The sequence below is a fragment of the Protomyctophum bolini genome (genome assembly GCF_963924005.1).
Source record: "Protomyctophum bolini genome assembly, chromosome: 7".
Classification (NCBI taxonomy): domain Eukaryota; kingdom Metazoa; phylum Chordata; class Actinopteri; order Myctophiformes; family Myctophidae; genus Protomyctophum; species Protomyctophum bolini.
This window is the reverse complement of record NC_137868.1, coordinates 22585789-22600271: the sequence shown is the minus strand read 5'-3', so window position 1 is coordinate 22600271 and position 14483 is coordinate 22585789. Positions and strand designations below refer to the sequence as shown.

Here is a 14483-nt window from a genome sequence, read left to right as displayed (position 1 = left end):
CAGTGAAGTTAAAACTGGAGTAATATGTTCTCTCATCTTAGTTTTAGTTAAAACTATGGCTGCAGCATTTTGGACAAGTTCTGTCAGTTGTTTTCTTTGGCAGTCCAGAAAAAAGTGCATTGCAGTAATCAAGGCGTGGATCAGCGTTTTTGCATCGTCCAATTCTGGAGAAATAGGCTCTGATTCATGCAATATTTCTAAGGTGAAAAAAGGCAATCTTGGTAACATGATTAATGTGTGAATTAAAAAGTTCTTTACTGTACTGTTACTTTCTACAGTCAGGTTGCCAAGTCTGCTTATTATTGATTCATTCTGCTCACTAGAACCCCTTATGAGAACTTCTGTCTTATCCTCATTTAGCTTGAGAAAGTTTTCACTCATCCAACATTTGATGCTAGACAGACAGGTCAAGTGACAAGTGTCTTTAATGTTCTGGATTAGAAAGAGACTACCAGACCAATCATATTTAAAACGCTGACTCACCATGTAGCTACCCTGAAGAGTACATACTGGTAGAGTAGATACTATACGCTTTTTAAGATATTTTTGGGGGCTTTTCTGCCTTTATTGATAGAACACAATGAAGAGAGACAGGAAACAGAGAGAGAGAGATAATGACATGTCATGCAGCAAAGGTTGTTGGGACCGGGACTCGAACCCACAACACTGAGTCTACCCATATTGAAGGGAACAAGCTGCCATCCTGAACATTTTTCTGTCTTTCTTTAAGGGCCCAGGAAGTCACGAAGTGACTTTGGTCACTTATTGTTTTTGTGTGTTTTTTTTTTCTTCTTCTTCTTCTTCTCCTTCCGCCAAAAATAGCAGTTCTGACTGAACTGTGCAGTGGGAATCTGGTAGAGGTCCATGCCAAACGGTGACTATGCGAAGCCAATGACCATTGTCCAAAGGGTGGCGCTATAGCACTCAATTGAAAATGCAAACTTTGAACGTGCATTTCTCATGAACCATTTGACCGTTGGCAATGACAATTTGATACACATGTGTCTCCTCATGCCGAACAACTTTTGTGTTCTGACTTTTGACTTTTGACCTCTGACCTTTAGAACACCTGCCATTTTGAATTATATGAAAAACTGTTAAAATGTTCTCCTCCCAGGATCTTTGATCAAAATGCACAAAAACGTCTACACGTGAACTTTAGACCTATACGGACAATAAATCGTAGTAATTTATTTTTTATGAGCCAATGAAAATTGCTGGTTTGTGAAAGTTCTTCTTCTGCCTCTAATACATACATGCAGCGTCATATGCTTATGTCACTTTACAGTATAATAGACTCTACTATACTGTAAAGTATAGAGGGTCATGCCAAATAGCACTGGAAGCACTTACTCCAATTGGCCAAGGGGGGTGCTATAGCATTTATTTTTAAATGAAACCTTTGAACAGTCATAACTCATGCTTTGTTTGGCCAAAATTCATGGCACTTGTTTCCACATGTTCCTTGACTCCGGGGGAACACATCTGTTACTTTGACAAGTAAGCTCCGACCTCAGATTTTCCGCCATTTTGAGCAGTTTGAAAAATGCTTATACCTGATTTTCTGCCCTGATTTTTGAGCAACTTGCGTGAAACGTTCTACACACAATCTATGGACCATTAACTGAAATTCCAGTTAAAAAGAAGTTTGTACGTGAACACATGAACAGCACACACACACACTGTAGAAATGTATAATGACATGCCCAAAACGAGGACATACTTGTTACCAAAAACACTGAATGATGTTACTGTTTACAATGAGAAAACTGACTGTGTCTGGATAGCTTAGTCAGTAGAGCTCTTGCCTTTGGAGCACAATGTCATGGGTTCAAATCCGGGAACTGCCAACTCAGCCTGTGATTCTTATTTGTGCATATTGTTCTTATTGCGTATTATCTTCTTTCTTGGTCCCGCCTTATCGCTGCTTGCAGCTATATATTTCTTTCTTTCCTTTTTTCCCCTTTACTTTGTTTGGTATCAGGTGACAATGGCTTCTGCAAAGTTTAGGATCCATGTTGCTAATACAAAATAAAATAATTTTATTTTTAAAGTATTTATTTTTTGCAAACGTATATAATGGCCTGAATATATAGCCTAAATTAGGCTATAGAAGAAACGATTTACAGTTATTTTACGAGTCAGTCACAAATACCCTACTTGATTTGACCTGTATTGTTCCGATCTGGGATTCCTAAATAATTCATGAAAGACATGTCTTGGTACTTTTTGTCTTTAAAACCTTGGAAAATGAGTTTTTACTGTGATACTGATGAATAGGAACCTTAAATATAGTTAGTTCCATTGATCCAAGCCTAAACACATGCTGAAAATACATACAGCCCACCACCGAGCTCAGGTGGTGGGGTGGGTCGTGACCACTTGAGAGGTTTTCAAGTGGGCCCTGATACAAAAAAGGTTGGGAACCACTGCTCTAGGAGTTGCAGTCGATGTAAAACTTCCATTCGTAACGGTTTCAGTGGACAGTTTTCATGTCATATGATCTAAAAGCTATTTCCATGGCTGTTCCATTCTAACAAGTAAGCTTTTCAGTGGGAAAGGCTGCTATTAATCATTTATTTCACAGCAGTAATATACAGTCAGTGATATTTGATCACAGATCATTTATGAGAGCACATGTACAGCAGTGACAACAAGCTATATTAAATAAATTTAATATGAGCCTACGCACCCAATGTTCAGTTGATGAAAATGAGAAACAATCACTTTTAACATTTAAAAAATCACTGCCTCTAAAGGCAAACTTAAAACATAACATTGACTTGTATTCTCTGCCTCCTCCATGTTGCATTTAATCATTCACATAGGCTACTGTAACTTTCCAAACTCTGTTTAGACATAAGTCTATTTTTCTTTCCATTGACCTGCTCTCAGACCATTATCAGGTCATTGATATTTCATCTCATCAAATGCCACACAGTAACATCCTCAGTGTTCATTTATCCATTTGTAACTGTGAGAATGTACTCAGAGTGTACAAATATTACACATTTGTACACTCTCAGAGTTACATTAACGCTTCAGAGTTTACTGTGCATATCTTATATAACTTTTCCAAATCAGTCATTGTCAAATGGGCTTGCAGCCGTGTTTTTGGCACAGAGGCCTGTCCTCCAAAAGCTGTTGTGGTCTTCAGCGTTGTTCGCTACATACGGCTCCGCTCTGATTTCCCCCTGAATGACCCCTTAAGTTAAAGGTTAAGCCTAATTTATACTCTGTCGCATACCACTGAATAAATTAGGCTTTAGTCCGATCAGACGTTCCTGCAGCAAGGCTTTCCCTCCTCTGTGTTGTCTGCTCTGGGGGTGGGTGATAAGGACACAGCATTGATGGAGCCCCGAATCACCTCTTTACTGCTTACTTTCTTGTGAATCTCTGAATGAATGGGAAATACATTATGAATTAATTGTAAAAATAAATAAATGATATCTGCCTGAAATAGGTTTTTGTTTTACTACAGGTTATTTCCTATATAGACAACATATTTGGATTGTTGAAGGCCCACCTGTGAAATACATCCTTTAAAACCTTACCTGCAAGGACATCGTTGAATGCTACCTCAACATTAGTTGACTCCAAGGCTGAAGTCTCCATATACAACAGGCCTCTCCTTGCTGCAGAAAGTAAACAAAGTAAAATATCATTATCCTTATTTTCTCACCAACATCAACCAACAACACACACACACACACACACACACACACACACACACACACACACACACACACACACACACACACACACACACACACACACACACACACACACACACACACACACACAATGTATAGGTGTCACATGCTATGTATATGTGAGAATTATTAGTTAAATGTAATTGGCTTTGTATGTACCGCAGAAGTCTTTAGCCTCCTCTGTGGGCACTGCTCTTTCTGAGGCCAGGTCAGTTTTGTTTCCTACCAACATCACTACTATATGGGGGTCCGCATGGTCATACAGCTCCTTCAACCAGCGTTCCACACTCTCATATGTCAGGTGTTTGGTGATGTCATAGACCAACAGGGCTCCAACTGCTCCTCTGTAATACCTTGTTAAGGGAGATAAGAACACGTTGATATATACTATTTAAATAAAATTATATCAAATACATATACACTATTTTTATGATATAATATTAGATATGATATGACCCCCTCCCCATCATTAACAGGAAAACTAGCATTTACTGTTATCCCTGTGAACTTCCATGCACAAATGGGAATTTCCATGGGAGTTTAATTAGTACCATAATTGTTCAAAAAGCCGGCCTGACTGCAAAGAGCTACTCCTGACTTGTGGTGTGTAACAGATTTTCTCTCATAAAAAAATAAACAGACATGGTTATATTGTTTTAAAAAACACATGTCAAAGGTGTTAATCCATCTACCTTCAAGAAAACAAATTGCATCGTTGGACCAGAACGTGCTGGTTGAAAATGAACGGGAACAGAGAAGGTGAAGAAAGGTTTTTCAGGTTATGTGGGAGGAAATTAAACATAATTGCCTGTTTATGTGTAATGCCTGTCATACAGTTGCACCTCCCAAGACAACCACCTAAAGGTTACCTAACAGAAGTGATCTAATTAAGGCAAGTCAAATTAATTCACTCAATTTTAATAACACAAAGAGTTCCAAAAACTGAGGTCACGAAAAAGCACCAGTAAAAGTTAACATAAAGAGAGAATGGATGGCAAAATAGAGTAACACTTGTGCGCACAAGTGTAAGTGTTCATGCTATTCAAGTCTTACTACCAGTAAGACGGCTGAGGGCGAGAAGCGACTTTGCCCTAAAGTGTGAGGTCCCGTGCACGCATCCTCCACCTCGTTGACAGCAGACTGCTGGGCGTGCGCTGGCGCTTTGGCATGGGGGGTCAGATCAACATGGAATGAATTCTGTACTTGCCATATAAGGAGCCCCGTACATGAGTGTACAGGGCTTGATGAGGCCATATCAACATATGGAATGTCAGAACAGGTCAGCTCCATACAGTATATGGAGATCTAAGGGTGCAGCGGGGACATTCTCTTGAGTGTACAGGGTTTGATGAGGGCCCAGTTAGGGCCGGGCCTTCATTTTCGGGCCTGTTGAGAACTCTTTTTTTGCCGGCTTATGACATCTAATAACTAATAACAAGTCAAAATAAAAGGGAGACATCAAAGATGAAGGATGGATGGGAAAGGATCAACATATGGTTGGTTCTGACATATATCCATATGGAGATCTGAGGTCTGAGGTCAGATGTAGAGTTGCTGGCCAATATTGATGGCCTCAGGGATCTCCATACAGTATATGGGCTTAACTGCGACAGCAGGGCGCATTTACTATGACATCCATCCCTGATGATGTCACGATGACCTAGGCACTATGGTGGCTGATGTCACGTGACGTCACAATGACTTGGGGGCTTGCCTGGTGTGATACACTGACGGGAAATGCAAGATTCCATAGTAAATGAGAGTGTAGTCACAACTACTACATTACTACTAACTACTACTTTGTGTGTAATGGTCTTTTGTACTCACGCTGAGGTGATAGCTCGGTATCGCTCTAACCCAGCTGTATCCCAAATCTGGGCCTTTATGGTGAAGCCACGCAGCTGTACTGTGCGAGTGCTGAACTCGACACCGATAGTGGTGCGGCTGTCATGGTTGAACTCATTCTTTGTGAAACGGGACAGTAGGTTGCTCTTGCCCACACCAGATTCTCCTATCAGAACAACTGCAGAGGAGAGACAAGACAGATTTAGAGGGACATTACATATACTGTACCTTTATTTGGCAAGCAAATACAGGAAATGTTTGTTGGTACTTCACACACCTCAAAAGGACATTTGACTTGTTGATGAGCACACTGACTATTGCAAGGTAAAACCTATGGCTGTAGTTAGTTTCGTTATAGGAAGGTCTTTCAATCATATTTTTGACACTAATTTGTGAGGGTTGTGTCACTCTACTTGATATTCACCAACTCACACCCATCTTACCTGACCGTACCTCCTAAATTCTAACATCCATTGTTTTTCAACAGTACAAGGGATGGCTATATCAGGTCCAGGAGAGAGTGAAAGGGGTTTTGTAAGTTGATATGTGTTCATAGCAGGTGTAGCAGGAATATCGAGTGTGAGAGGTACTTTTCAAGGCAAACGGTCCAACCCTTCTTGTTTTAAACACAAAACAAGATTTTTGGGGTGAAGGAGTATCGGGTATAGGGAGGGACCCCCTGAGGGCATCATTTCAGGGCCTTTCAGGGACTTGGCATGTTGGAATATAGATGAAACACTCAAATATTCTTTTATATTCACAGGGCCTGGTTTGAGCCACTCCCAAGGATGCCCTTGAGTAAGGCCCTTAGTCAAGGTGTGCTCTCTTGATTTCTTAATATAAGCCCCTCGTTTTAGCTGTCTGGTGTGTCACAATCTTGTCCTACATTAAAAAATATAATAACCACACCTGCATGGAAACTGAATTAATTACCACAGGTGAGAAATACTGTTAACAGAACATAGGGAAATATTTTGTAAGACATACATCTTGTACACCTGAATAAAATCTAAATAAATGTGGTAGACACGCATTATGACTATTTTCATAGGTAAACTAAGCTGAATTTACTGTAATAATGTTAAATGTGCGGGTGTGTTTCATTTAGGTATACATTCAACTGTATTGACCTGTAATGACTGCTATGAAAAGGTTCTATAAAGGTCAAGGTTTGACCAAAATGTTGCCTATTAATGTAACATATATTGAGCAAGTGAAGACATGCAGTGTGCATGCAGGTGTTTGTGAGACATTCTGCAGCATTGAAATATGTTTATGTAAATCTCATAAAATATGAGAGGCTTGACAGCCATGTATGAATATGAACATTAATTGAATAATTGTATTTTTTCCAATTAGTATTAACACATCAATGAATTATGACGAGGTTATTATAAGGAGTTACATGGAAAGAAAGGTTAATATATACCGTAAAAAGAACAAGTCAGTTATTTAGACACTGGAAACACTGTAACTTGTGTCTGTGTTTGAGTGCTGCTAATAGCTGACTTTAAAAAAAACAGATGATCTCACCAAAACTATGAAGACATTAGAGGGTATGCGCATGCATAAAGTGAATGTCAAATCGAGTGGCAAAGTGAGTTTAATGTCGTTTAATGCAATCAGATAGGACTTTTCTGTTTGGATGTATGGGCTGTGAATGCCAGAAAGTATTTTTTTGCAACTCAATATGGTGTTCCCGCATAACTTCCAAGTATGATGATGATGTCAAGTGCATACCCTTTATTTACAGTTTTACATTTTTATTTCATTGTAAAATGTAAACTTTAACTATTAAGTCGGTTGAATTTAACAGAAAAAATCCCTAGATCAACAGATTCAGCCAATACTAAGGAATACAAACTCAAAAATATGTGCTTTGGACAACACATTTGACAAAACATATAGAACCTAATCTAAGTTTTGCTGAGTTGCTCAGATTTTAATTGTGACATAAAGAACCAGGGAACAGTTATATTACAGTTACACGTTAGTTCTTGAAGCAGTCTATTTAAATCTATTGGGCCATGAAAAGTTGGGAGTGCATTTCTCAAGGGAATGCACCATATGGATACTGTAATCAAAACAGTGAATACCATGACAACACCAAGTATTTCAGTGTACAAAAGATAAAGAGTACATCCTGACTCTTAATCAATGACACACTGATAAGCAGTTCCACTGGGAATTATTTCATGTAAAAAAGGTGACTGTGACCGTTCCCATGATTGAGAGAGAGAGAGAGAGAGAAAATATCTAGGTTGCAGTATTATACAATATTAAGTCTAAGAATGTTTGTGATTTATTTGTCAATCCAATAGGAAGAGTTTTCAGACCATTTGTACAACTGAACTTGAGTTGAACTTCACAGCTAACTCATTGAACATACTTTCTTTGGTGAGGCGAGAGCATGGCTGTTTTTGCCTTCCCCTCCTTCAGCACTGAGTAACTTCTTAAACAAACAATGCCCTGGTTGCCATGACAAATACGGAAAGAGGCTTCTTTAAAGGGTTAAGCTATATGCTGAGGAAGCTGAGAACGAGTCTTCCTTTCAAGATTAAATTGTCCTCTTATTTGTTTCCATGACTTTAGTATGAGCAACTGAAATAATTGTAATAATTCACTCAACCTACAAACTCAATCTGTCCGTCTCTCTCTCTTTAATGGGATTCTACTACATGTCCAACATAATTTGGTTTGATTAGGTGTAAGATTGGTTCCAGATATCCATTTGTTACTTTCTTGTGAACCTGATTGTCAACTCTTGTGAACCATATCACCTATTGTCTGTTAAGGGACATATGTCAACCAGTGCTTTTCTGTTGTGGGGGAAGAATGTAAAATGGTCAGATTAAGAGGTTTGTAGTCAAATGTAGTCAATTCCTCTTTGTTTGGATCATCTAATCTGTCAAAAAACGAAGTTCTGGCATAAGATTTAAGTACAATTTACTGGTTTAAGTAGGTAGCGTAATTCAAGTACTTGACTGAAAAAGGATGAGACTCATGATTATTTTTTAAATTGCGATACTGAAAGTTCAATTAAAGGTCATGTTTTCTATTCCAAAATGGTTGCTGCATTTTGGAATACAATTTAATAATGTGGAATGTTGTTCATGGTACCGATGAGCTGGGTTTCATACATAGGCATGACACACACACACACACACACACACACACACACACACACACTGCACGTGCATGCATCCACAGACAAACACACACATCATGGTTGTTACATGTAAGCAACTGGTAATGCTCTCATCTGAGGGCGGACATAATTGAGACATATACCAGGCTGAAAAGCAATACTGTATATCCTATCAAGATCAGTTATTTTTGTAAAATGCATAAGAAATTGCACACTGCAAGTTTATGCACATCCACATTCAAATACTGCACATGCACTGTGTGCACACTGTATGTACAGTATGTGTGACTAAGGATTTACTCAATCTGCTGATAGATTGCACACACACATTAGCACTTTACTACTCCCTAGTCACTATACTTTATAGATTCAAATACACTATAAATTACCATGACTAACTCGAAAATGCTATTTGGGCATTGAATTGTGTATATGTATGAGTCCTCACCTTTAAAGACAAAGTTGTAGGCCTCATCTGAACCCATCTTGTGCCCTTTTCACTGGTGGTGCCTCCCCACACACTGCTGCCTTGTCTTCAGCCCTTGCATTCACAGATTGTGGAAGATGCAAGATGACACTGATTTACACTACTGAAACCACTCTTCTACAAACCTTCAGGTTCAGACCAACTAATGACTGTAAAAATGTTTTGACACACAAATTCCACCCTCAAGCCTGTCCTTCCCCATTTGTTAATAGAAAATGTCTTGTTTGAACAAGGCTTGCTGTGTGTAGCCAGGTAGTTCCACTGACTCAGTTGATGGGGGTTGGGAAGGGGAGGGGTGAGGCAAGGGACAAGGGCGGGTCTTGGCGAGATGAAAGTGTAGGCCAGTGTAGGCAGGTTAGACAGGTACTGCAGCTGCCAGGTGCAGCCGAGTGCCACCATGTGGACCAGTTAAATCACTGCAATCAATAGTTTAGCCTAGGTCCAAGAAGCAGGGAATGGCTGCATCATTCATTTCAACTTTGTCACACCACAGGTTCACAGATGTAAAAATGGGGTCATCCCTATGTTCCCTGGGTTCTATATGTTCCACAATTACCTTAGGGTTAGTGTTATAAGCAGTGAACACGGAACCTTTTTTCCAGGGGTAAGTGGGAACATATCAATCCCATCTTCCTGGTACCTAGACAATGACACTACACAGAATAGAATATTTGAGTACATACATACATAGTCAAGGCCAGGACTGAGGGTACTATGATACATGGTGGACATAATTTATATGAAAGCAAACTTGATTTTCTGAGACTTAACACTTTATCAATGCCACTGCCCAACATGAATTTAGTCTCAATCCAAACAACTAAAAAGTAAAATGAATTCCACATTTTATTTTACAGTCAAAACATTTTCAGTTTCTTATCAATGGTGGAAACTCTAAATTCGTCCATAGCTCTTTGTCATAATCTCTAATAATGTGATGCAAAATATTCCCAGGTCTGCTGGTCAGCATCATGTGAAATAATGCATCAACCCTTGAAAACTGAATCCATTTCTGTAATCACAAACAGTAACAAACATTTTCTGAGAACATATTTTAGAACAGAACAATATTTGAATGAAGGCTCAACAGTGCAATTAATTAAAAAGCAAAGCAGAAAGTTAAAGTCAAGAAAATAAATACATTGACCAAAGACTAAACACTCACATTCATCCATGCACTCATTCATGCATGCGTTAACAGTGTTAGCAGTGTTTCTCAAATGGGGTATGTGTACCCATATAGTGTCACAGTCCCGCCCCCTTTCATGACGACACCAGGCCCAGGAAATTAATCCCAATGCATTTTTCCCATAGACATTTCAAAACGTATTATTTAAAGACCTTTTAAGCGTTGTACGAAGTACGAACTACGAAGCCAACTCTTGTCGTGACAAATCATGACAACACGCACAATATTTTGGACCAAACAAATAATTACAAAGAAGAAAAACAACAAAAACAAGTGTTGTAACCTGCCGTTTCTAATTCTTTGTTTGGCCCGAATTTTTTTGTTTGTTGTCATGATTTGTCACGACAAGAGTTGGCTTTGTCCACGGCGTAAATGTCTTTAAATAAATACTTTCTGAAAAGTCTATGAGGAAAATGAACGGGGATTTATTTTCCGGGTCTCTCGAGGGGGGGCGGGACTGCGACGCTCTATAGGGGTACTACAGGGTGTACTTGAGGGAAAACGGAAACATTTTTTTAACTGTCGTTTAATGATAAAACATTGACAAATGTATTGTGAACGTGCTGCTCTGTAAAGCTTTAACCCATTTAGGCATGACGTCGAAATAAATTGTGCCGCATTTTCACGATTTTTCTAAAATAGCAGACCTACAAGCTCGAAGCGTGCCACTCGGTGGCGCGCTATGAGCTTGTAGATCTGCTATTTTTCAATAGCTAAAGCATAACATAATGCTAACACCAAAATGGGTTCCCGCCCAAATTAAGTAAGAATTTTGACTAGCACTGCACAATTGTTACTGAATAGAAAATAAACAATAGGCTACTTACTTTTATTTCCAACATATTGCCATAAAAACAGAACTTTTATGTAGTTATTTTCTAATGAAAATGTTGTCGATTAAAGGCGTACTTGGTAATATGGAAAAGGGGGCACTGAAGCACAACAAGTTTGAGAACCACCGTGTTACAGTATGATTGGAAATCGTCGAGTTGACCTCCTGCAATCACCTGCCGAAACCAGAAGGCATGGTTTTCCAATCATGCTGTTACACATGCATTATAACAATGTGATTATTCATAAAGACCACCACAGGAGTCCATCTATGCACTCGATCCACATAGTTTCATCCGAAAAACACCCTCTATGATGCTGCTACTTGCGTCAGAGGTTCCTCTAGGTACTGCACCAGGGCCTCTGCCTGCAAATACATCAAAATAATATTTATATCAGTGTTTCTGTTTTGGAAATTCCAACGAACAGCTGGTATACTTATGCCGCATACCGAATAATCAAGTTTTATTTGCAAAGTTATGGTTTGCAAGTTGACTGCAACAATCGCAAACATTTTCAACCACCTCAAAAGAAAACATTCAAACAGTGAGGGGTTTCCCACATGAGTGCATCGGCTGCAACTAGCAACCAGGGGGTGGATATATATATATATATATATATATATATACATACATACATACATACATACACACAAACATATTCTTTTTTACTTTGAATGGTGTCCTCAAGTCTAATATTGAAAAATATTTCGAATTTTTGCACATTGATTAATCTACGGTAATTATCAAAGAAAAGCTTCTCAAAATATTCGATTCATCAAAACGTATAATCGACAGAATTATCACAACAAACATAATCGATAGTTGCAGCCCTAAACATGACGACACTCATGTCGCACTTCAGAACTGAGAGGAGCTATATTTCTCACCTTGGCTTTAAGCATTCCAAAGCCCACAGACTCTTTGGCATACATGCACAGCAGTAGGTTGGCTACCCGCGTAATCGCCACCCTGCCCTCCTGAAACAAGGGGTGAAAAAATGTACTTGGTTGATGGTGTGTAATGCAAATTATTTGCAACCAAGAATAAATATAAAATGTTAAAAACTCTTCAAAACACACACACACACACACACACACACACACACACACACACACACACACACAGAATTAGCACAAAAAAAAAGATGAACAATTATTTTTGTTAAAGCATACAGTACCATACAATCCATCAAGATGAATTTGAGTTTGTCTTCATTAAAAGCTTGATGGCCATTCTTGTCATAAGCTGCCCAGATGTTGCTTGCAATAGCAGCTGTCACTCGAGCGTCAGTGTCGCCATAACCAGAGTAAGCCAGAAGGGATCCTTCATTATTTAGTAAGCTGGGAAAGAAATGTGATTGAATTATTGCGTTATGTTTGTATTAACAGTTTGTACAGTTCAACGAAAGTACAGGTCAATAGGCTATAGCTCTGGTCCATAGCAGCAAAGGGCATTAGGGCTATGGACCAGAGCTAAGGTCAAAATCTGCTAAGAAAAAGCACTCAAGACTTGTTTACTCCAATGGAGGAAGGAAACATGATGGAGGAGGTCCTCCATCATGTTTCGTGCCAACTAAGCCCCCCTAGCTAGCCCATATCTCTAATGCCGTTGCAGGGCAGAATTATCTTTAGGGCTATGGACCACAGCTAAGCATAGCCATTAGCCACCACTAATGACAGTGACAGCTCTGCATTGAAAAGTTTTTACAATTTCTTCGTGAGTGTTTAAAAAAAAAAGGAAAAACACATGATATCAAGATTAGTTGGGTTTCCGAGGCTAGTCAGCTCGTTGATAGCTAGCTAGCATTACTTACAGCGTACTCTGCACTCCACCTGTGTTGGCTTGGCTGAGAACCTGCGTCAGCGCCTTTGGTCGTAACATAGCAAACTAGTCAATACCGTAGAATATTAATTCACAAATCAATGATGAGGGGAAACGACTTAAAATTGTCCTCAAATTCTCAGACAGCAGAATTCATGTCAACATCAATCACATGATCTGACCATCCACTTCCGGATAAATGCATTGTGGGAAGCTAGACGTCGTTCTTCGCCCATGTGATTGGTTGGCAGAAAATCACATGATTAAAAGTGTGATTTGTTGTCAGTATAAAGAAAGAGGGGGGTTTGTTGTGTGCAAGTTTAGAAAATAGAAGATAATACAAATACATGGTACAACTAAATTGACGAGAGACCGACATGGCACACAGGTTACCATGCAAGCAGGGTTTTAGGTTCGGCGAGGCTTTTGTTTTGTTTATGGTTAGTTTTACTATTATGCTCAAACTTCACTGCAAAATAGAAATGACTTGCATCCACATGTCATGTATTCTATTAGCTCTGGTCCATAGCTCTAATGGAGAGAGTACTGTACTAAGTAAAAAAAAAAATAGTATCTGTACGGGCCCGGGATCAGGCTTTGGTATTCTCTGTAGCCTATTTGTATTTTTGGATACTTTTGACTTTCACTCCTCTACATAATACATTTCAAAATGTTGTACTTTCACCTCCATATTTCTAGGAAGGGAAAAGTACAGTATGAAATAGCTCTGGTCCATAGCTCTAATGCGTTGCATTTAGATGCAACGCATTAGAGCTACTGTGTACTTTTAAATACCAACGTATTTGTAAAAGGCACAAGTACAAAGTTAACTCTAGTGCAAATTTGACAGCTACTTTCACTTACCAGTTTGTAAACTCACTTTGTCCACCACTGGCAGTATCTGGCCAGCAAAGCAAGTTACCGGTAGATATCAATGTGAAGTCACTACTTCAGTCATTACTTGACTGTTACATTATTGTGCAGAGCCTCAACCTGTCCTGAAGACCAAAAGCCTAATATCTCCGCTGGCCACGAGGGAATTCCCTCTGAGTCTAGTGGTTAAGGTGTTTGGCTAGAGTCCCTGACACACTTGCATGACATAATGGTCTTCTCTGTAACTCTAAACACCGTAGGGCGTAGGCAGTGTATCTTGCAAGGATAAAAGTAAACACATTTAGTGATGCAAATATCCTGCATCCTTAGGCCCAAACCACACCAATGCAACATGCCATTGGGAATAATGGTTGCAAGTAGTTGCATGTTGCAAGGAGTTGCATGGCGAACCTCTGTTGTAGTTAGGGCTTAAGACTCACTAAATTGAGAAAGGACGCAATCATTTCACTCTCCGGGGGTCCTTGGATGCAATACTGTACTCAGTATGTGTACTCTAATGTTGTTGAAGTAGGACTCAAAATGTCCCATCTAAAGGACCACCTGGGGTCCTGGC

The 14483-nt window shown here is 39.3% G+C and overlaps 2 protein-coding genes across 3 annotated transcripts; both read right to left on the bottom strand.

The window, feature by feature from the left end:
* Positions 1-2610: 2610 nt before the first annotated feature.
* rab25b (RAB25, member RAS oncogene family b) lies at positions 2611-9680 on the bottom strand. Of its 2 annotated transcripts, none has more exons than XM_080767288.1 (5): positions 9155-9680; positions 5541-5736; positions 3873-4066; positions 3555-3635; positions 2611-3396 (listed from the first exon to the last, which is right to left on the bottom strand). In XM_080767288.1, exons 1-5 carry the CDS (start codon positions 9189-9191, stop codon positions 3275-3277), a joined length of 630 nt encoding a protein of 209 aa, XP_080623414.1. In that variant the 5' UTR covers positions 9192-9680; the 3' UTR covers positions 2611-3274. The 2 variants fall into 2 exon arrangements, with proteins under 2 accessions (XP_080623414.1, XP_080623415.1); XM_080767289.1 differs by having other exon boundaries at positions 2611-3320.
* A 343-nt stretch (positions 9681-10023) lies between these two features.
* lamtor2 (late endosomal/lysosomal adaptor, MAPK and MTOR activator 2) lies at positions 10024-13216 on the bottom strand. Its single transcript, XM_080767862.1, has 4 exons — positions 13029-13216; positions 12393-12555; positions 12103-12192; positions 10024-11580 (listed from the first exon to the last, which is right to left on the bottom strand). Exons 1-4 carry the CDS (start codon positions 13094-13096, stop codon positions 11524-11526), a joined length of 378 nt encoding a protein of 125 aa, XP_080623988.1. The 5' UTR covers positions 13097-13216; the 3' UTR covers positions 10024-11523.
* Positions 13217-14483: the final 1267 nt, after the last annotated feature.